The sequence below is a fragment of the Salvia splendens genome, chromosome 15, assembly GCF_004379255.2.
Source record: "Salvia splendens isolate huo1 chromosome 15, SspV2, whole genome shotgun sequence".
In the NCBI taxonomy this organism is placed as follows: Eukaryota; Viridiplantae; Streptophyta; class Magnoliopsida; order Lamiales; family Lamiaceae; genus Salvia; species Salvia splendens.
Genome location: NC_056046.1, coordinates 27,265,860 through 27,288,614, shown reverse-complemented (window position 1 = coordinate 27,288,614; position 22,755 = coordinate 27,265,860). Strand labels below are relative to the sequence as shown.

The following is a 22,755-nucleotide window of genomic DNA, read 5'->3' as shown; positions in this document are numbered from 1 at the left end:
AGAAATTCTTTTCAGTACTGTCCTTCATTATATGTTCTAGTTTTCCATTTTGATCAGCCTTATGTTCACTATCTCATTTCATTTTTACTACTATTGGTAGTAGCCGCTAACTCATTTTTACTCACGTTTTATTATAAAATTAATATAAAAAATAGGATTCACATCCCTTTAACTTTTTATCTCACTTTCTTTTGTCTTTCTTAAAACTCAAAATGAGACATATATTAAGAGACGAAGGGGAATATATAATATTGCATTTTCCCCCTAAAAGTAGATATTTTTTAGATTAAAAAAAATTACAAGCACAACTATAAAAATGCAAAAAAAAATTTGTACTCCATAGACAATAGTATATAAATTTATAATAATACATAAATTAAAATATTACCATGCTATACTATAAAAGCAAAGAAGCACTTAAAAACAAATTCAAAATACTCAACACAAGCATTTCAAACTCAAACTTTATCTTGCCTATTAATACTACCAAGAATTTGGATTTAATAGATAAAAAATATGAAATATTATTTTTTGCGAAGAAAGTTGCAATACGAATAAATCCTACTAAAATTAGATTTGGATTGTTTATTGAAAATTAAGTTACGCATTTAAATAAAAAATTATATTTTATGAATAAAAATATGTATTTATAATATTAATTCCGGTTCTTTATTCCAATGAACCGTAAGGGGCCGAATAAAGCGGAATTATTGTTACGGTTCTGGTCCGGTGGTTAACCGTCGATCCAATTCGGTTTGGGATGAGAAGTAAACGAAGAAAAAATAGAGGTTACTCAGCGTTGAGCTGACACCCACATAAATATAACTATATAAGGTTGCGTTGGGAGAAATCAGCATTTCACAAAAACTAGAATGGCAGCGGCTGTAGCTTCATCGCCCCCCATTTTCCTCGTAGTGGACAGCAGAGTGAAACAAACTAAGGCCATTGTTTCTGAGCCGTGCGGCCAATTCAAGAATCTTGGCTGGGTTTCAGGTATATCTATCTTCATTTTACAAAATTGGGCTTGTGTTTGCTGTTAGTTTTTTTCCATCACTCTCTGATTTTTCTATAATTTTTGTAGGTGTGTTGCCTCCCTGTGGATCTGTGTTGCCTAAGCCTTCCAAGTTCCTCAAGGTGAATTCGTTATTGTTTAGGATAATACATTTAGCATTGGGGCTCTAATGTTTAGCTAATTGATGATGATGTTTAGCTAATACTCTCTCCGTCCTGTAAAAATATGTGCATTAGAAATGTCACGGGAACTACTGCATAATTGGTAAGTAAGAAAGAGGAGTAGAATGACACTTAAAGTTAAAGTAGTGTTAGTAGATGGGGTGACTCACGTTATTACTACAAGAGTTTAGTGAGTTGTAATGGTAGGTAATAGTGGTATAAGTTGTAAATAAATTGATGCATAAGAGCATCTCCAACCATTTACACTAAACTCAAACTCATTTTAGTGTAAATGTCACATCAAATATGATTTTACTCCAACGCTAAAATCAAACTTAAAAGACTAAAATCAAACTTAAAAGAATATTTTCTATATTATGCCTTTTTAACTCACAAAATTTGAAAAACTTTTTGGTTTTGATTTAGTGTAAACCTAAATATAGGTATTTTTTACTCAAAAACCAAAAATGTGATTGGTTTTGGAGTACTATTGGAGCTAAATACCGATCCTGGTTTAGGTTTTAGTGTACCATTGGAGATGGTCTAAGAGTAATGAGTTTGAGACAACTTTCCATAAATGAAAATAGCCGTATTGTCATGGGACGGACGGAAATGAAAAATGTACATATTTTTATGGGATGGAGTGAGTATAACAGGATAATTTGACTAAGATAATTTCTCAATGTTTATGATTGATATACTTCTTTCTCCAGTTCAGATTAGTGAGCAATTCATGCATTGTTTGCTTTTATTTACACACTCATACACTGATATATCATCCACATAGACATAGTTTATATGATAGAGATATAAATCACCATTTTTCGTGTTTCCTTTCGATTAGAAAATTGATGAATGTTACCACTATCTTTTCTATGCTGCCGTTAACTCCATCAATTGGCTTGGATTGTACAGCATCTTTACATGCTTCAATTTGAATTTCACAGAGAGTTCTAGGCAGACGTCGTAATGCTCCAGTTACTGCTGAGGCGGGGACTTCAAGTAATGGCATTGCACCAGCAAGAGTAATTTTCTAACTCTTTTCTGCCATCTTTATTTCTACACTGTGTTGGTCTAAGTCAACGAATCGATGAATTGCAGCGTTGTATTGTTCTGGACATTGAAGGAACGACTACTCCCATATCGTTTGTTACGGATGTTCTCTTCCCATATGCTCGTGACAATGTGGGGAAGCATCTGGAGCTGACATATGATACTGCAGAAACTCAAGACGACATTGAATTACTACGAGCTCAAGTAAGTCATCTGTGTGCTAGTGCCTGTTTTGTAGGCATGTTAAGATAACACGAGATAATTGGAATATGATGGTGTTTAAGATAAAGATGGGGTTTAAGTGCCTGGCGTGGGCCTATCTTATCTACCAAACAGTCAAATAAGCCCGTATAACTCATATATCTTAGCCTTATCTAGGCTACTTTGTGAACTGGGGTTTTTCCATTTTTGTTCATGCAGGTGGTAGAAGATGTTGTAAAGAATGTTGTTGGGGCAGTTCCTATCCCCACACATGGAGACAGAGAGGAGGTAATTGCAAGTGTCGTTGCGAACGTGCAGGCTATGATAAAAGCCGATAGGAAAATTACATCCTTGAAGCAATTGCAGGTAAGGCTAACTAAATGTCATTTTAGCTACAATTGTATGATGTTTAACTCTGAAAAAACATGTCATCTAACAGGGGCATATATGGCGGACAGGGTTTTGGAGTAACGAGATCGAGGCAGTTGTGTACGATGATGTACCCGAAGCTCTAGAAAAGTGGCATGCTATGGGACTTAAGGTGTTATATGCTATGCTTTTCCATGTTCATCTAACGAGTTGAGGTGTGAATTATTTGTGGATAATTCATCTAAAGGGATAAATTGTTTATGCCATCAGGTATATGTATATTCGAGTGGTAGCAGATTGGCGCAGAGGCTAATTTTTGGCAATACAAACTACGGTGATCTCAGAAAATACTTATGTGGTTTTTTTGATACTACCATTGGGTAAATTATTTCAATACTATTTGCTTCTCGGCTATCAATTGCTACGTGAATATCATACTGATACCATATCGACTTGCAGGAACAAAAAAGAAAAGAAAAGCTACCAAGAAATCTGGGAGTCTCTTGGAGTAGATGATCCATCACAAATTTTATTTGTCACTGATGTATATCAAGAAGCTATAGCTGCAAAAGCAGCAGGTATACCTATCTCTTTTACTTTCTCCAAATTCAAGGATAATATGATGTTACCTAGTGTAAGTCTATAACTCCCCCCATCCCATAAAAATACAGACATTTAAAATGACACGAGAATTAATACACAAATTATAAAGTGGTGTTAGGACACGGAGTAGTGTTTAACGATAGGCTATAGTAGTATAAGTTGTAAATAAATTGATGTACATAAGTGGAGAAGAACTTTTCATATATAGAAATGAGCTATTTTTATGTACAGACGAAAAAGGAAAGTATTTCTATTTTCATGGGACGGATAGAGAGTATTTATTTTTTGCAGCTAGAAACAGGCTTTTAGTTGCATGAGTTGTAATGCAGGTTTGGAGGTGATCATATCTATCAGACCAGGAAATGGACCGCTACCAGAAAATCATGGTTTTCAGACCACTAACTCCTTGTCTGAAATTTAATTCAGAATCTAGACCCCTAGTCAATACTGACACATGTAACATAATCAAATAGGAGGGTTTATAAAGGTGAGCAAATCATTAGTAGGTTTCACAGTATATTCTTTTGCTGTTTCTTTTTTTTTAATATAATACTCTCATCATCTCACTCGTCTCACTAGTTTTGGTGGTTCTATTAGAAATGATCGTTATGACTATTTTAATAAAATTATAAAGTGAAAAGGTTTTTTTGTTTTAACAAATTAGGGTAAATCACAATATGAAAAATGACTAATTTGAAAAAATCTTTAGAGCATCTCCAATTACACGAAATTCAAACTCATTTTAGGATAAATGTCACTTCAAATAGTAATTTTATGAGTAAAAACTATTTTGGTCCTAACTATATGGCCGAAATAAGAAGTTGGTCCCAAACATTCACTTTTTAGATCTAAACAAATGAAATCGTCGTCAGATCAGTCCTTTTGTTACGATTCCGTAAAAAACTAATGGTTGACGGATGATTAGTTAAATTTTGACTAAATTAGAATATCAATCCATGATTAATTAGAATAAAATAATATAGATATTTTTTTAAAAAAATTCCCATTGTCTCTCTTCTTGTCTCCAGAATGATAAAAGTGATTTTTTTTAATTTTCTATTTTATTTTATTTTAATTAATCATGAATTAAAATTCTAATTTAGTCAAAATTTCACTAATCGTCCGTTGACCGTTAGTTTTTTATGGAACTGTCAAAGAAAGGACCAATCTGACAACGATTCATTTATTTAGGACTCGATTTTTAAAAAGTAAATGTTCTGGACCAACATCGTATTTTGGTCATATGTTTAGGACCAAAATAGTGTTTTTACTGTCTAATTTTATTTCATCATTTACACTAAATTCAAACTTAAGAGAGCATAATCTTTATCAACTACCTATTTTTATTCATAAAATTTTGAAAAAGTGATTTGAGTTTATTTTAGTGGCACAGAGTTTTAGGTGGAATAGTTGTTTGTGATAAACTATAGTGGAAAATGTGGTTGAATATTTTAATGAGAGATTTATTTTAAAATATAGAAAGTGAATATTTTGAGTGGGACAAATAGGGTATATTTTACTCAAAAACTATAAATGAGATTGGTTTGGAGATATATTGGAGCTAATTGCTTGATTCATTTTGGATTTTATAGTATCCTAGAGATGGTCTATTGACTAATCATAGATTTTTACTATTTTAATAGAGTAGTTGGAAATGTGCCTCTTATATCTGTTATTCGAGCTATGAATATACTTCCTCCGCTCCATAATATGTTACATTTGAGTAATGATAGACACATGATTTTAGGATTTTAGGAGTGTTTTTGGTGTATTAAATTGAAAGAGAAAATAGTATATTTATATTAATATAAGAGAAAATTTTAAAAAATAAAAATGTGACATTATTTATGAGATAAATTAAAAAGGAAAATGTAACATTTAGCTGAAGTATGATAATTTAGTAGATTTATAATTTTTTGTTAGAGTACTATTATTGGATGGCATGGTGTTAAAATGAGGTAGGCCATAAATGAGTCAGCCCAGGAAGAAGGCAAGCCCATTAACAAGCTAAACGCTTTCCCAGATAAGAAAACATCGCTCCGACCGCCGTAGTCAGCGTCGTCGGCCACACCCACCGCTAGCTTACCTATCCCTCTCTCTCTCCCAATTTGAGGAATACAGTTTCAGATGTAACAAGGTTTCTGGATTCCACCTCCTCAACTCAACTCAACTCAACTCCGTCGATTGATTAGGGCTGGATTTGCAAAATGTCTTCTAGGTTGATGAAGAAGGTTCTTAATGAACAATCAGCGGCTCTGCAGCTCCGCAGCGATGGCGATGATGATGATTCTGAGTCTCCTCAATCTTCCGCCCCTGCTCGGAATCTCTTTAGCCTTCTCGGAGATGACGATGATGATACTGCAATCGATCAGGTCTACTCATCAATTTCGCCTCTTCTTCTAATAATATTGGTAGCAGTCAATTCAATCATGTGCTTGATGAATATGTTTTGTATATGTGTATGAGGAGTATATTTTTAGGTGATTCAGATTATAATTAGGAGCTTTTGCATTAACATTTTGCATTAGCAGGGTAGGGCATAAGCTCCTTCACTACTTTCACTTGTGTCTGCCTACATGTTTGCTGATAGTTGTGATGCTAGGATTGTCGACTCCACATTAGTTTGATATTCTCCGCTTTGGGTCAAGCCTGCATGGATTTGTTTTTGGGTCACTCCAAAAGGCCTCAAACTAATTGGTGTAGGACAACACTCATATACTGCCTTCAACTTCCCTCACTCATCCGATGTTGGATGGGTTTGTACCCAACATGTACTACTCACAAAACAGTTTTTTGACAAAGTATGTGTGTTCATTTGAAACTTGTTTGATTCAGGAGCAAGCTGAAGATGCTAATGAGACATCTGATCGAGACAGTGCTCCGTTATCAGAAACGGCTGCCGTTCCTGCCCGAAATGCCAATTCAAAGAAGAAGAGAAACAAGAAGAAGAAGAAGAACTCGAACAAAGCTGACTTGTCTCTAGTTAATCGTACTGGATCTTCTGATCTCAACTTAGACAGCTTAAGTTTGACAGATGGTCATCAAGAGACTTGTTCTCCTGCTAAGAACAAGTTACTAAATGCTGATGCCGATGCCAAGTTGCCCAAGAAACCTTTCAAGACTCGCGTACTAGAAGTTGATCCCAAATTTCTCAGTGCAGAAAATGAGCTCCGGAGGATATTTGGTTCTAGAGTGGTGAAGTCACATGACAGAAATTCATCATCCGCTAATCCTAGGCTTATGCGTGGTGGTCGCCGAGGAACTCATAATCTCAAGAAGACTATCATAATATCTCCATCTCAACATTGGCCACGCTGGGACGGCTCTCTAACAATGGAACTACTCAATACTCTAGAGGGTGTCCACTATTTCAGGTAATTTATGCTCCATTCTCTTAGTTTCAACAATATTTTATCGCTAAATTGTGGATCTATCTGTGTACTTATTTGAATGCATTCAAATGACTCGCAGAAGATGTATCCTGGGGAAAAAAAATAAAACAGAATATTGCTCTCATTTGATAAATTAGCCCCATTTTAGCAATTAGCATAGTGTGTAAAAATTTCCTCAATTGGTTTCGACTTTTGATTTTGAGGCATTTCATATTTTTTAATATCAATGTCTGATACAAAATTCCGAAGTCCATAGAGGCTATACTTTTACTTATGTCTGCTACTCCTTAAGAGAAAAAAGGGTAAATGGATATGAAGATGTAGGATGATTAAGAGATTACTAGTGTTTTTGGATTGGGAGGTGCATAAAAAATTGTATGTGATCGAGTGCTGGTGTCATGTGCATAACATGAATCTGAAAATTAAATTTCTCAATGAGCTTTGGTTATTATAAATTGTGCTTGAGTTACTCAGTTTGCACCGTTCTATGCATGTCAGATACACACATTCGTCATCATATGCCCAAGCTCAGAGAGCTTTTGAATCTGCCAAGGAGAATCACGACCTTAATGGGATAGCAAATGTTCTGTTGAATCATCCTTATCACATAGACTCACTAACGACATTAGCGGACTATTTCAAATTCACGGGTGAACACCAAATGTCAGCTGATGCTACTGCAAAATGTCTATACGCTCTAGAATGTGCATGGCATCCACTATTCACTCCATCAAGGAACTGCCAATTGAAGTACGATCATGATATGAACAAGCCACTCTTCTCAGCACTTTTTACTCATATGAAAAATATGGATAGGCGTGGTTGCCACAGATCTGCCCTTGAAATATGTAAGCTCTTGCTTTCCCTTGATTCGAACGATCCGATGGGTGCTATGTTCTGCATTGACTACTATGCTTTGAGAGCTGAGGAGCATGGTTGGTTGGAACAGTTTTCTGAAGAATATCAATCCGACAATTCCCTGTGGCTATTTCCGAATTTTTCTTATTCCCTTGCGATTTGCCGGCTTTGCCTTGAGAGCAAAGAAGTTTTAGGTGGTGGGGAAAGTGAAACAGAAGTCGGGAAAGCTACTTCATTTGAACTGATGAAGCAGGCTTTGATGCTCCATCCATCAGTATTGAAGAAACTGGTTGTGAAGGTCCCTTTAAATGATAGGAAGTGGACCAGTGTAGTGAAGCACAGTTTCTTTCGATCTGAAGAAACAGGAAGCCCGTCTCTGGATCACTTGATTGCAATATATATTGAGAAGAGCTACATAATATGGAGACTCCAAGATCTGCAAAAACTCTTATATGATTCGACAATATCACTGATTGAGATGCTGGAAAAGAAAGAAAGTGATGTCAATGACTGGGCATGTGTGAGGAAAGAGGCTTTCTCATCAGAGAAGAATGAGTGAGCACAAAGCCATATTTGTTTTTTTCATTGATTTTACTGCAAATTTTACTCATTAAATATTTTCTCCCCCTTTGCTTTGCCAGGTATTCTTATTTGTTGGTCTCTGAATTCTCTGATTCGGTGCCAACAATGCCGCCGGAAAACTTGCAGGACTTTATAGTCAATCAAAGGGGTGGTGGGATCGAGATCCCTGAACAGATTCCTGAAAACCATGTGCTTCGTGATGTTGCTAACAGAAGTCCACTTGCTGTACTATTTGAGTCGATCCTACCATGGGTAAACTATGGAACTGGAGACGGAGAGGACGAGCATCATCTCCCAGGGCAAGCCGATGAGGATTAGGCTGAGTTTAGGATCGATTATCAGGCAATGTAAAAGCGGGAATAAGGAAGGTCTGAGTTTTTTGCATTTGAAACCGATGTTTTTGTGTGAAGTTGGGTGTCAAACTGTTGAAAAGATGCAAGTTCTAAATCTGTTCAGATTTTAACACCCCTTAGATTTCATGAAAATATTTCTGTTGAGGACTTTCCTGTGTTGCAATGAAAAATGATGTTAAACAATTGGTAGGCCTTATCAAATTGATCAAACATGAAAAATATATGAGCAATTGTGACATTGAATAATTTACTGAATAAGTGATATCACAAATTCTGGTATGATAATTGCATACCTGTAAACTTTTATTTATTTATCCAAATATTCATTCATACGCAACTCATCTCACCACTGATTAGCTCTTTATACACCATATTTGTTTAAACCTATCTTTTTCCTTAAATGCCATAAGATAATCTAATGACATCCGTATAATCACAGTTTTTTTCTAAAAGAGAAAAGGCTTAAACTGTTATAGGATCGATGAGCAAAGGAACCAAAATTTAGAAAAAACTAGTCCAATAATAACAAGAAAACAAAACACCTTAAACTAAAAACAAACAAGCCAAACAAGGAGCAATCGATAAAAGACCAAGAAGTGCATCATCCAAACAAAACAATCATAAACCAAAGCCACCAATAAAAGAAACTGACTGGTAAGTAAGACGAGCTACATTGCACTTTTGTGTTCACCAAAATTGCTTCTTTGACTATGCTCCGCACTTCTTCTATCTTTAAGTAAGTCCTTACATATTTGGCCTGATGAAAAAGGAAATTCCGGGAACAATCATTTAGTCCACGCTCTTAGCCTCCAAAGAATCAGTCTCTTTTCAGTTTCAGTCGGTTCCATCTTTTGAAAGATTACTTTATTTTTGAGCTATCAAATAGACCATAAGACAACATAGAATAAAAAACTTCAAGTTTACAAGTCAAATCTTGTAAATGGTGCATCCATCCATATACGCAAGCAATAAATTAATCTTTGGGCAAGATTCTAGCAACTGCATCTCTAGTTAATCTTATTTTCCAATACTAAAACTTTTGTTCACTACGAATAATCTTGGTAGTAAACAACACCAATTTTAATAAAAATTTGATAAGATAAAAAAGGGAATATGGTTGAAGTATTAATAGTAAAAAATTAGCTTTGTTCCCTACGAATAATCTTGGTAGTAAATAACACCAGTTTTAGTAAAAATTTGATAAGATAAAAAGGGAATATGGCTGAAGTAAAAAAATTAGCTTCGAGTGGCTAATTTTGTATATGAGCAAAATTGGATAGATATAAATTAATTATGGAAGGAGGATGGAAGGGTGTCTCTTTTCACATTCTTCTCAATTTAATCCATCTATTATCCAAAATTTTAAGTTCTATAGAATTCCAGTAGTATAAATTTTTTAACTTACTTTACAAAATTATTATTAATATCGATCTCAACATTTTAATAAAAACAGTAAATTTCATTTAATTCAATTTGAGGATGTTACATTGCTCAAAGGCAAATATCCAATTAAAACAAAAGGAGTAAGAAACCCAAAAATGGAAAATAATAAAATAAAAAGAAATCTCTAAGTAAAAGTCAAACAGAAGATACCAGCATTTGCGATAGCGAAGATTTAGGAGAAAGCAGAATCCAATGAGTTTGATGTAAGAAAATAGAAGAGGATAAAAGCAGGCGGCGAGGCGTAGTTGACGGAGGAATAATATCAATACCAATACCAACACCAGTTGCGCTTATGAGGTATCTAATTTTTTATGTTAATTTTATTGTTTTTGGTGAAATTGATTTGGTAATGTGATATAGAATTGTAGATGGAAGATGATAGGAAAAGCTAGAGTGTTGACGATGCCCTTTCCGCATTGGGTTTTGGAAAATTCCAAGTGTTGGTTCTGATGTATGCTGGGATGGGTTGGGTTTCTGAAGCCATGGAAATGATGCTGCTCTCCTTTGCTGGACCAGCTGTTCAATCCCTTTGGGATCTTTCTTCTCAACAAGAGAGCCTCATTACTAGCATTGTCTTTGCTGGCATGATGCTCGGCGCCTATTCCTGGGGTGTTGTTTCAGACATCTATGGAAGGAGGTAACACTACTGCTTAATCATACCCTCTAACTCTAATTTTTACTTGGCAAAGTTGTAAATGACGCAAAATTGGTGAAGTAAGAGAGATGGATGGAAAATGGATTATGAGGTCCACATTTAGAATGATAGAGTTAGTATTTGTTTAAATTTTTTCATATTTAGAATTGGTCTGGTTTTGGTGGATGGCTCAAAATGGTAAAATTAGTCTATTTTTTTTGGATGGAAGTAGTGTCATTCTGCTCTGGAACAATCACAAATTGAACAGAAATAAGTTATCAGAAACATAGAGAAGGGAATTATTCTGCCAATTTTTTTGTCGTATTTTGCTTATGGTTTTCAGAGAGGAGTTTTGAGACGTAACCTTTAGGTCTCAATAGTTGGTTGCTTCATGATATAGATTAGGTATTTCACATTCTCGTTAGTTTGTTTTGTTCCCAGAAACTATACTCCCTCTGTCCCAGCTCATGTGATTGATTTCTTTTTGGCTGTTGTTTTGGAAAAATGATAACAAATAGTTAAAGGGAAGGGAAAGTAAAGTAAAAGAGATAATAATGTAGAAGAGGAATTCCTCTACATTATTCTCTCTCTTACTTTATTTTCTCTCCACTAATTTATTATCATTTTTTCAAAACACGTGCCGTAAACCAGTCAATCACTTGGGCTGAGACGAAGGAAGTATATTGATTGGAACAAATCAGGAGGAAAAACTCTCTCCTGCCCAAAAACAACCACCTTTCTTAGTTCCCCTATCATCCATACAGTTTGGTGCTTCTTCTTTCTTGGACTCAACTTAGTTTGTTTTGCTTCTATCAATAACATTTTTGTTCGTGTAGGAAAGGATTTCTCATCACAGCAATTATTACGTCGACGGCCGGTTTTCTAAGTGCATTTTCCCCAAATCTTTATGTGCTCGTCATCTTCCGTGGTTTAGTCGGTATTGGCTTGGGAGGCGGTCCTGTGCTTTCGTCCTGGTTTCTGGAGTTTATTCCTGCTTCGGAGAGAGGCACGTGGATGGTAGTATTTTCATCCTTCTGGACCCTTGGAACAGTTCTTGAAGCTTCTATAGCATTGGTATGCCATGGTACCTCTTTACTTATCATCACATTTCATTTCAAATTCTTCAAATCTGCTGGTAATTTGCTAACAATCTTATGTTATACTACTCTCTCCGTCCCATAAAAGTAGCGCATCTTGGAATGGCATGGGTTTTTGTACAAAATTGGTAATGTAGAGAGAGTAGAAAGGAAGAGTGATAGGATTGATGTTATTGTAGAATGGGCCCACCTCATTAGAGAGGAAAAAAGTTACTAAAAATAGAAATGACTATTTTTATGGGGACAACTCAAAATGACAAAAATAGTCTATTTTTATGGGACAGTCCAATAATATCCTAAATATTCTATTTTTAGTCATAGATTAGGAATATGAGGCTTTATGTGTTTCTATAAAGGGATATTGGCGCATAATATCACGAAACTTTCCAAAAATTTGTTTTTTCTAACGAACTTTAAACTTGGCATATAATATCACGAAGTTAAATAGTTGTTGACTTTTTCACACCAACGACGAAATCTGGCTGCATCTTACTTACCATCACATCACATTAGATATGTTTACCACTGATAGTTATGTGATTACAAAGTCCCTAGAAGACAAATATGGTTATTCATTTCATTTAAAAAGTAGCTGGATTTTGTCGCCTGTGTGAAATATTCAACAAATATTTTAAGTTCGTGATATTATATGCCGGGTTTAAAGTTCGTAAGAAAAAAACAAATTTTGGAAGTTTCGTGATATTAGGTGCCTCTTTAAAATGCCAATCTTTATTTTTTTTGTAGACCTATATAAGTGGATCTGTTCTAAATTGTTCATTGACTCTAATGTCCTTCCTATAATAATAAAGGAAATGGTTGTTTATGATAATATTATTCTATTTATATGTTGTAGTTTGTCATGCCAAGATTGGGCTGGAGGTGGCTGCTTGCATTGTCTGCTCTTCCTTCCTCACTGTTGCTTTTACTATATAGAGTAACACCTGAGTCGCCCAGATATCTGTGCATGGTGGGAAGAAAAAGTGATGCACTAGCTATTTTGGAAAAAATCGCGAGGGTCAATGGGAGAAAACTTCCTTCAGGCGTCCTTGTTACCGACAACCAAGTTGAGCTACAAGATAAATCTTCAGAAGACACGAAATTGATACCATCAACGAAAAATGACCTCGATGTTGGTCCTCAGAAGAGTGGCATATCGGTTCTGATTATGCTTCTTTCACCTGAACTGGTTAGATCAACTCTACTTTTATGGATGGTTTTTTTCGGGAATGCATTCGCTTATTATGGGCTCGTTCTGCTGACAACAGAGCTGAATAACAACCATAACCGATGTGAACAGAAAGGGTCACATTCTGGTAATCAGCAGGAAGTTAATTACAGAGATATTTTTATTGCCAGTTTTGCAGGTAAAATATTGTTTCGTGCTTGATTTCCTTAGATCACACTGAGGTTGATGATGCATGCATTATACTCCCTCCGTCCCATAAAAATATGAGCATTTGAAATGGCACGGGAATTAATGCACAATTGGTAAAGTAAGAGAGATGAGAAGAGTAGTTAAAGTAGGGTTAGTGGATAGGTGGACCCGCATTATTATCAGAGTTGTAATGGTGAGCCATAATGGTATAAGTTGTAAATAAATTGATGAATATGAGTAATGAGTTGAGGATAACTTTCCATAAATGGAAATTTCCATATTTTTATGGGATGAACAGAAATGGAAAGTTCACATATTGTTATGAGACGGAGAGAGTATTATTTATGGGAGGAATGCTAACTTTATTTTGTATTATTTGCTTCAAGAATTTCCGGGACTTCTCTTATCAGCTGCAACAGTTGACAAAATTGGTCGTAAGCTATCCATGGCAGCAATGTTCTTCTTCTGCTTTGTTTTTCTGATGCCTTTGGTAGTTCAACAGCCTCAGAGCTTAACAACATGTCTTCTCTTTGGGGCTCGAGTTTGCATCACAGGAACCTTCACGATTGTATATATATACGCCCCAGAGGTGAGCCAATAGCCATTTTTTTCTCTTTTATGCGTGTTGGTTTCGTCCATCTTGACATTTTCACTCGTTACTGCAGTTATATCCGACGTCCGTGAGGACTACTGGGGTCGGAGTGGCAAGCTCCGTGGGCAGAATCGGCGGGATGATATGTCCTTTGGTTGCAGTTGGCCTGGTTCATGGATGTAAACAGAGTACTGCAGTTTTTCTATTTGAGAGCATTGTGTTTGTATCTGGTATATGCGTTTACCTTCTACCGTTTGAAACAAAGGGTCTTGAATTGAGCAACAATGTGTCATCTTCCAAGCATAATCACCTTGATGTAAGCTTATAGTTAATGTTTCATATAATGTATCTACTCAGGCAGTTTCAAATTTTGAGAGAATTTACAAGAATATAATAGTGATTTTCACATTTCACAAGACTCTGTGTTTAACATAGTTACGCTCTATAGAAATATAATACTCCCTCTGTCCCCGGATACACGTTTCATCTTAGTATTATTTTAATCGGTTCATACTTGTGTCATTTCATTTTTTATATATGGTAAATGGATTTTATATTTTAAGAAGGATATGATCTGTTGATAATTATCTTAAATTGATAACTGATAACTATGTCAAAAGCTCATGTTATGGATGTCTACATGAACGCATTTGTATGTTAAATGTAGTTATAACTATGTCAACAACTTATGTTATGGATGTCAACACGAATGCATTTATATGTCAAATAAATGTAGTTGACATGTGTGTGCCTGTTGACATGTAAATATAGATGTCAACAAAATATATATGTAAATATAGATGTCAACAAAATATATATGCATGTCAGCTACATTTGGTTGATATACAAATGCTTTCGTGTTGACATTTTCGTGTTGACATTTGTAATGTAGGTTGCTGACATAGTTATCGGTTATCAATTTAAAATAGTTGTTAACCTAACTGGACCTCGTGTATCAAACTATAATGTTCATCAAATTGGTTACGGAAATTTTATTTGTTTCAAAACGAATACTATACTTTGCATTTTCTAATATTTATAGTTTATTTCAATTTATTTAATTATTTTATTTTATATTAGTTTGAGTGAAATAAGAGTCCCATTTATGGGCGGCACTGGTTTTAATAAATGTTAAGAAAAGTAGGTGGAAAAAAAGTTAGTGGAATAGAGGTCTCACTTGTATATATTAGTTTTAAATAAAATGTGAGTGAAATGAGTTAGTGGAAGGTGAGACCCTATTACCATTTATGGTAAAAGTGAACCGGGACTCTTATTCGCGGACGGACTAAAATGGAAAAAACGGGACTCTTATTCGCAAACAGAGGGAGTAGTACTTGACAATTATTTTTTAAGTGATATTTTTATTACTATTAAAAACAAAATAATTAATATAAAGTATAAAGCTTATTACCTTTGAAACAAATTAAACTTTATTGCCAATTTGATACCGGTATTATAGTTTACTAACAATTTATAAAAGAGTAAAGGTTAATTTTAGTGAATAACAAATTTAGTTTACTAACAATTTATTAAATTAACTAATATTTTATTCTATACTAATTAATACATGTAAAAGTGAAACTCATATTTTTAGTAACTTTACCACCAACATTTCTTCACATTTCATAAAAAGGTGAATAATAAATTTGTTTTATCAAATGCTTATGAATTAAAGGAAGCCATTGAAAGAGGAATAAAGATATTTATGGAATGATGATTCTCATCATTCAAGTTTTGTATTTATGCAATAATATAACAAGAATTGCTCCACTAATTAAGTCTATACTATAATATTTGACGCATATAATCTTCTAATTAAGGCAAAAGACAATTACCAATTTAATCTTCTAAATAAGACAAAAGATAATTATCAATAGAGTAAAGGTCAATTTTAGTCTTAAATATATGACCAAAATACGAATTTAGTCCAAAACATTCATTTTTTTAAAAAACAGGTCCATAACAAATGAAAATCCTTGTCGGAGTGGTCCTTTTTAACGGTTCCGTAAAAAAACTAACCGGCATGTCATATGCAATTAGCGTTAGCCGTTAGTTTTTGACGGAACTATCATAAAAAAGGACTACTTCGGCAACATTTTCACTTGTTATGAACCCGTTTTTCAAAAAGTGAATGTTTTGTGCCAAATTTGTATTATGCTCATATGTTTAGAATAAAAATTGACATTTACTCTTATCAATAACTATGAATCTTTTCCTTAGTATATTGTCAAAGATAATTGCATCGCGTGGATACCATGCACGCCTCAATCGGAGTCCGGTAAAAGAAGATATGGTTGTTTTACGAAGATTGCGCATTGCAGTGAAAAACATGCGGCCGGACGAAAATTGCCCGACCGGGCGATTTGGGTGCATATTGCGATACAAAAAAAAAGCCCGACTGGGCAATTTCTGAGCAAAAAAAGGCCCTGCTGGGAAAATGTGATTGGGCCTGTTTTTTTAAGCCATGACTATTTAAATAGCTAGAGCACGACTTCCAAAGTAACTTTTGGCGTCTGAAGACGAATTTCAAGGGGATTTGAAGCTTAGGGGTCATCTTTGGGAGAGAAGAACAAGATCAAGCTTCATCCACCTAAAATCAAGCCCCATATGGTAGCATTTACTTGCTCTCTTGTATTGTTGCCCACTATGAGTGGCCAGATTTTAGGGATTATTCCTAGTTAGTGAGGGAAGCTTGTAAATATGAATTCATAATTGTGTTTTGATAGATTTTCATATTTTGGTTCTAATATGTCTTTAATTCAATCCGTGTTGGATTTTGCTAGCAAACTTAATTTGGTCATGGCCTTATCTTCAATGTCTCTTTAACTTGGGGCAGGGAGCTAGCTTAGATAAGAAACCTTAGGCTAAAACCGATCAGGGATAGTCCGGGGGTGGATGAGTGGATCTTGTGTGTTGAACGTTCGTAGAAGCCAATCCGAGCTTACTATACGACTATAGGAATGAGGGGTTGGTGAGTAGAGCCTAGGAGACGTGATCAGCTTATCCTAGGTGTAAAATTCCACGATCAATGATCAGCTGCGTGAGAGCGTAAAATCAACACGATCCCGACAAATAATGGAAAGTAATTAGACTTTAGGATTCATGTGAACAAGCAACCCAAAACAAGCTAGGAGTAGTCTTCCCCTTTATCGTGATTCCCTTGCATTTTTCCTTCTCGTTTGGGCCTTCACTCGCCTCTTGATCAAAAATCTAAAATTAAACTATTTTACTGCTTTTTAGTTAGGTTTACTATTTTAGCAATTAATCTCTTCCTTGTGGGATCGACACCTTTTATACTGCATTGCACGTCTGTATACTTTTAGAGGTAGTATTTTTAGGAAATTTTACTTGTTGTGTACTTAAATTGCTTAAAAATTACAACATCTTTCCCAATGCTTTAGTAAAGACATCTGCAAACCGTAATATTGTTAAGAAATAAGTTGGCTTAACATGTCATGTTTGTAATTTTTCATGGACTATGTGGCAATCAATCTCAATGTGTTTAGTGCCTTCGTGAAAAACTGGATTTGCTGCAATACGAAGAGTAGGGGTGGCACGGTATGGTATACCGCACCAAGAATGCCATACCGCATTCTGTACCTCAAATTGCGGTATGAGAAAATGTCATACCTATACCTTACCGAATTTTTCGGTATACCGTATTGCGGTATACCGTACTTTTACGTTATACCGAAATAAGGTATGGCATACCGAGTACGGTATACCAAAATAAGGTATGGCATACCGTTATACCTACGTTTCATACCAAAAAAATTCTATTATAGCCAAATATTTAAAATAAAATTTCACATATTTAAATAATATCCAAAAGATTAAAACTACACCACAATCAAATCTATACAGTGGACTTACATCTCTGCGTGAGTGTGTTTGGGGTTGGGGGTGGTTGAGCTAAAATATGGAAGTAGGGTTAGGGATTTTAACATATTAACTATTTTTTATATAAATTTTAAATACAACATATATATCGAATTTTTGGCAGATATCGTAAATGCGGTATATTGCGGTATACCGCGGTATAGGAAAATCTATACATTTACCGTACCGAAATCTATCGGTAAGGTATCATACCGTACCGCAACTTGCGATATACCGCAAATTCGGTATTTTCGGTATTTTTTCAGTACGATAAGTGCGGTATTTCGGTATATTTAGCCAGCCCTAACGAAGAACTGGTTATCACAATACACAGATGAAGGTTCTTAAGTTAACCTTAAAGTCTTGTAGTAAGTATCTCACCCAAGTCAACTCTAAGCAAGTGTTTGCTATGGGCCCTTCTGCAGATAATCATGAAACATTGGACAGTTTCTTTGATTTTCAAGAAATGAGTGACGATCCCACAAATACACAATATCTCGAAATGGACCTTCTGGTACCAGGACAACCTGCCCAATCAGATTCACATAAGGCCTATACTTCAAAATATTCTTGGATGCCATTTAAATACCTTGTCTAGACGTGCATTTGATATTACGCATCACACGCAACGCAACTTCCCAATGAGGCTTTCATGGCTTGTGCATGAACCGACTAAGGGTACAGACTGAATTCATAATGTCTGGTCATGTAACCGTTAAGTAAATTAATGGACCAACCAATCTTCTGTATTGGGTTGGATTGTGCAACACATCACCGTCGTTCAAAGTCAACCGAATATTCCGTTGCATCAAAAATTTTCTGGCCGTGAACCTGTAAGTCGTGCATTGAACCTCAACAATATCATTGATGTGAAATATTTTGAGCCAACATGACTCGAGGCATTGAATCTCAACTAAATCATTGCATGTGAGCAATATCGTCAATTCTAGTACTTCAATTTATTCTCTTTACTGATTTTCCATGAGTAGCTAAACTATAAGAATTATGGAGATTTGACTGTAGCATGTATGTTTATTTAAGAGTAAAGGTCAATTTTGGTCTTAAACATATGATTAAAATACGAATTTCGTCCAAAACATTTATTTTTGAAAAACGGATATATAACAAATGAAAATGTCACCGAAGTAGTCCTTTTTTACGGTTCCGTAAAAATACTAACGGTCAACGCTAATTGCATAGTGACATTACCATTAGTTTTTTGACGGAACCATAAAAAAAGGACCACTCTGACAAGGATTTCATTTATTAAGGGCCTGTTTTTCAAAAAGTGAATATTTTTTACCAAATTCGTATTTTATTCATATGTTTAGGACTAATATTGATATTTTAATCTTTATTTAATTCAGTTTTATTATTCCTAGACTTCATTTATTTTGTTTAATTCTATGCGATAATGCTTCTAGTTGAGTGACACAACCTATGTATAATTTGATAACATGTGGGTTAATCGAGAGTGTTCCATATGTTAGATTAGAATTGATGATGTCCCAAAAAAGGTAAATATAAGAGTGAGAGCTCTTTAAGGGTCTAATTAATAGTTGGGAGCTACAATTAAAATTAACAACCGTAATTCTAGTAATCAACACTGTCCGGTCAATGACAGTAATTAGGTGACCCGCCCTATTAACCCGTAGACATGTAATTGGATGACAAACTATTAATTGGTAGACTAAGTGAAATCAATATATCCAGAATTTCATTCTATGTCTGATTTTATTATTTATTTTTATATATCATGATATTTATTTAATTGATTTTGTTTAGTTTCTTAAATTCAAACTCATAACTCTTTGTCAGTTGCAATCCCATGTTCAATATCTCAAATACCCAACAAACTCGACATTCAACAAATTGGTATATGATTGGCATGAAAACATAATTCGAGCTATAAAACTGGACAATAAACAAGTCAATTTATAAATCAAAAACTATAAAACTATGAGTTTATGAAAAACAAAATTTGGAAGAGATTAAAAAATAAAAATGAAAATGAAATGAAGTGCTAGATTCAAAAGTCCAGTCTTTGTAATTATCAAGAAGCACAAAAATATTTTATTATTGTAATCTAAAAATTATAATAGGCAGAAATTGGTGGTGGAAGAGATCCGCAGTAGACCAGAGGGCGTGAGGCATGGGCGCATCTGCATCAACATGCGCTATCCACATATAATCGTGTAGCAAACAAACAAAAGGGTGATTACATTTTTGTTGTTATTTGAATCTACAGTTACAATTGAATTTTTGTTTGTTATTGCATCTTCAATTACAAATGGCAAATTGCAGAGATGAGCTGATTGGGATCGGAATTTCATAAACATGAAGTTGGTTTGGGATTGGGAAGAAGAGTTCAAATTCAGTCCCAAAATGGATGGATATGGTTTGACATGGACCTTCTCCGTCCTGCTCTTCATCTCCCTTTACCGATTCCTCTCCTTCCGTCGCCGTTCCCCACCGCTAAATTCTCCATCTTCCCCAGCCGCCGCCGCCGCACCCATCCAGTAAACTGCTATTTCCCTTCTGTGAATACGGAATTGCAAAATTCACATCTTAATTCGGTGTTGTTGTTTGCATCTAGGGCCCGGGAGGTTATATTTGATTCAGATTTGAAGAATCTCATGGAAGAGCTGGATGAGAGCAAGGGCAATTGGGAAAACCTAATCCAGAAAAGTTCTAATTCTGTTTCTTACACGGCAAAGTGCTGTAAACCGAAGGTAGGTTTTTCTGTACTTTCCCTTTTTCTCTTTGAGTTTTTTGTTTTTATTGATTTGATTTGGGATTTTAGGTTGGAGTTGGAGCGTTGAAGTATCTGAGTGTGACCACATTTGAGGATTGCTCTGTGGATATGGTGCTTGATTTTTACATGGACAGTGATTATAGGATGGAGTGGGATAAGACTGTTGTTCAGGATCAACAACTGCAGCTGGATCAAACCACTGCCACTGAATTTGGAAGAACTGTTAAGAAATTTCCGTTGTTGACTCGCAGAGAGTATGTTCTTGCTTGGAAACTATGGCGGGGAACCGATGGCTCTTTCTACTGCTTTACTAAGGTGTGTGTGTGTGTGTGTGTGTTTCCACTTTATTAAGCTGTTCCATTTAGTTTAGTTTAGACTTGGATGCAATTGTTATATGCTACCTGTGGTGGTATAGTTGTTGAAATAATAAATAGTAGTACCTCCGTCCATAAAAAATAGACAAAGTTGGGAATGACACGGGTTTTAATGCGCAATTAGTAAAGTGAGAGCGAGGGAGGGAAAAAGTTGTGGAAGTAGTGTTAGTGGATTGTGGGGTCCATATTTAGAATGATGTGTAGGGTTATTATTTGTTTAAAAGTTTCCATATTTAGAATTGGTCTAATTTTGGTGGACGGTCCAAAATGGTTAAATTAGTCTATTTTTTGTGGACGTAGGTAGTAGTAGTATGTTTGTTGTGCACTGATACTGAAATCTTCGTTAGTTTAACTGTTTGAGTGCTTGATTTAGCTACATGGATTTATCTACGTGGTGTAAAAGATGCTGTTCTAATGACTTGACTGTTTGAGTGCTTGATTTTACTACATGGATTTATCTACAGGGATAGATTTTTAGAAGAGTGATATTGAATTGTTTGTCCAGATCTCTATTCTTTTCTTTACTTTGATTTCTTGACCGATGGTATAGCTTGCTGCACTTGGTATTGTACCGAGTTATCTGTTAATATTCTTGAGTTAGTTTCCAACTATTTTGTTGCTGATCTTGTGTTCATGACCACCATAAGGAATGTGATCATCCACTGGCCCCGGAGGATAAAAGATATGTAAGAGTTGCACTTTACAGATCTGGCTGGAGAATCAGGAAAGGCAAGTAGTACAAACATAATCTTATTTTATTAGCTCATCCATGACTATAAAGATGAAAATTTGACTGTGCGCGCCTTCATATACCTCTAGCAAGCCATTAATTAAGCCTTCATCAATATATGTGTATGCGTGTTTGCCTTACAACATATACGTATACATATATTGTTTATGTAGCATCTTCTGAGTTCCAGTCTTACTCTGTGTTTCTGCAGTTCCAGGTAGAAATGCCTGCGAGATTAGAATGGTGCACCAAGAAGATGCTGGATTGAATGTGGAAATGGCAAAACTTGCCTTTATAAAGAGGATATGGAGTTACGTGTGCAAGATGGATGATGCACTTCGCAAGTATACTGTTAAAAAGCAGAATAAACTCAGTCCAATTTCTGGTCCCAGATTGTCTATTCAGAAGGTAAGGACTTGAATTTACTGTAAGTAGGCTTTGCTGAACAATGATCCATACAATTTATTTACCAGTCCATATTGACTGATTACATATGCAATTTAACCTCTTGAGTTGTGTGCTAGTGCTACTCGCCTACTATTACTATTGCTTATGTGGGTGAGATGCGTGATAGGTCCCAGCTGAATTTGAAGACACAGATAACAGTATCAGCACAGTAGATGAACAAACCCTTGCTGTAGGTGCCAATCAGCATGTTGTGACTTGCAAGTCCAACAAGACTAGGCTGAGAAGAATGCCTTCAAGTAAATTAATTGCTAATGGTTTAGTTCTCCTTGGTGGCGCCATCTGCCTCTCGAGAGGCCACTCGAGCTTGGGTTCAAAGGTTGCCATGGCCTATTTGTTAGGTAAGCTTACAAAACGAGGCGCTTCTTATGAGAAACAAGGACACAGAGTCTAGAAATGATGATGGTGCTACAAATGCAAATGGGCTGTAAATATGGAGGATGGGGTATATCTGATATAGTTTTGTCTAATCAAATCAAGATATTTGAGTATTACACAAACCATACAAGTAATTTTGTTATCTTTGGTCTGTTTATGTAACACCCCTACTTTTTCTATCTTTTTATTTGTTCTCAAAGATGTTTGTACAACCAAATTATTTTTTTAAAACCCAAGTTCTTTATACGTTTGAAGGACTCGACTTACGAGCAATGAGAAAGATGCGAATGGAAAATCAAAGAACGAGACATGTGATTTCGACGACGGAAAAGGAATTTACATATGGGCCTAGGAAATAATTATTTTTGCTAGCCCAATTCTTTTATTGAAAGCTACTTTGAGCCCAAAGTTAGTCCTCTTTATTTCAATTTCAGTCCAAATATATATCC

General features: G+C 35.3%; 4 protein-coding genes across 5 annotated transcripts; all 4 read left to right on the top strand.

The window, feature by feature from the left end:
• Window positions 1–800: 800 nt before the first annotated feature.
• On the top strand, window positions 801–3,974 carry LOC121767549 (probable bifunctional methylthioribulose-1-phosphate dehydratase/enolase-phosphatase E1). Its single transcript, XM_042163838.1, has 9 exons — window positions 801–993; window positions 1,082–1,134; window positions 2,121–2,198; window positions 2,275–2,430; window positions 2,647–2,793; window positions 2,867–2,968; window positions 3,067–3,176; window positions 3,256–3,374; window positions 3,729–3,974. Exons 1-9 carry the CDS (start codon window positions 873–875, stop codon window positions 3,818–3,820), a joined length of 978 nt encoding a protein of 325 aa, XP_042019772.1. The 5' UTR covers window positions 801–872; the 3' UTR covers window positions 3,821–3,974.
• A 1,401-nt stretch (window positions 3,975–5,375) lies between these two features.
• On the top strand, window positions 5,376–8,731 carry LOC121768481 (transcription factor 25-like). The gene is made up of 4 exons (XM_042165023.1): window positions 5,376–5,771; window positions 6,235–6,773; window positions 7,290–8,204; window positions 8,291–8,731. Exons 1-4 carry the CDS (start codon window positions 5,607–5,609, stop codon window positions 8,547–8,549), a joined length of 1,878 nt encoding a protein of 625 aa, XP_042020957.1. The 5' UTR covers window positions 5,376–5,606; the 3' UTR covers window positions 8,550–8,731.
• A 1,430-nt stretch (window positions 8,732–10,161) lies between these two features.
• Window positions 10,162–14,141, top strand: LOC121768482 (organic cation/carnitine transporter 7-like). Of its 2 annotated transcripts, none has more exons than XM_042165025.1 (6): window positions 10,162–10,324; window positions 10,396–10,664; window positions 11,498–11,735; window positions 12,612–13,122; window positions 13,520–13,722; window positions 13,799–14,141. In XM_042165025.1, the coding sequence occupies exons 2-6, from the start codon at window positions 10,477–10,479 to the stop codon at window positions 14,051–14,053; spliced, it is 1,395 nt and encodes a 464-aa protein (XP_042020959.1). In that variant the 5' UTR covers window positions 10,162–10,324; window positions 10,396–10,476; the 3' UTR covers window positions 14,054–14,141. The 2 variants fall into 2 exon arrangements, with proteins under 2 accessions (XP_042020959.1, XP_042020960.1); XM_042165026.1 differs by having other exon boundaries at window positions 10,388–10,664.
• Window positions 14,142–19,657: 5,516 nt separating this feature from the next.
• Window positions 19,658–22,487, top strand: LOC121769346. The gene is made up of 7 exons (XM_042166121.1): window positions 19,658–19,818; window positions 19,909–20,123; window positions 20,201–20,336; window positions 20,408–20,674; window positions 21,381–21,462; window positions 21,675–21,871; window positions 22,038–22,487. Exons 2-7 carry the CDS (start codon window positions 19,942–19,944, stop codon window positions 22,320–22,322), a joined length of 1,149 nt encoding a protein of 382 aa, XP_042022055.1. The 5' UTR covers window positions 19,658–19,818; window positions 19,909–19,941; the 3' UTR covers window positions 22,323–22,487.
• Window positions 22,488–22,755: the final 268 nt, after the last annotated feature.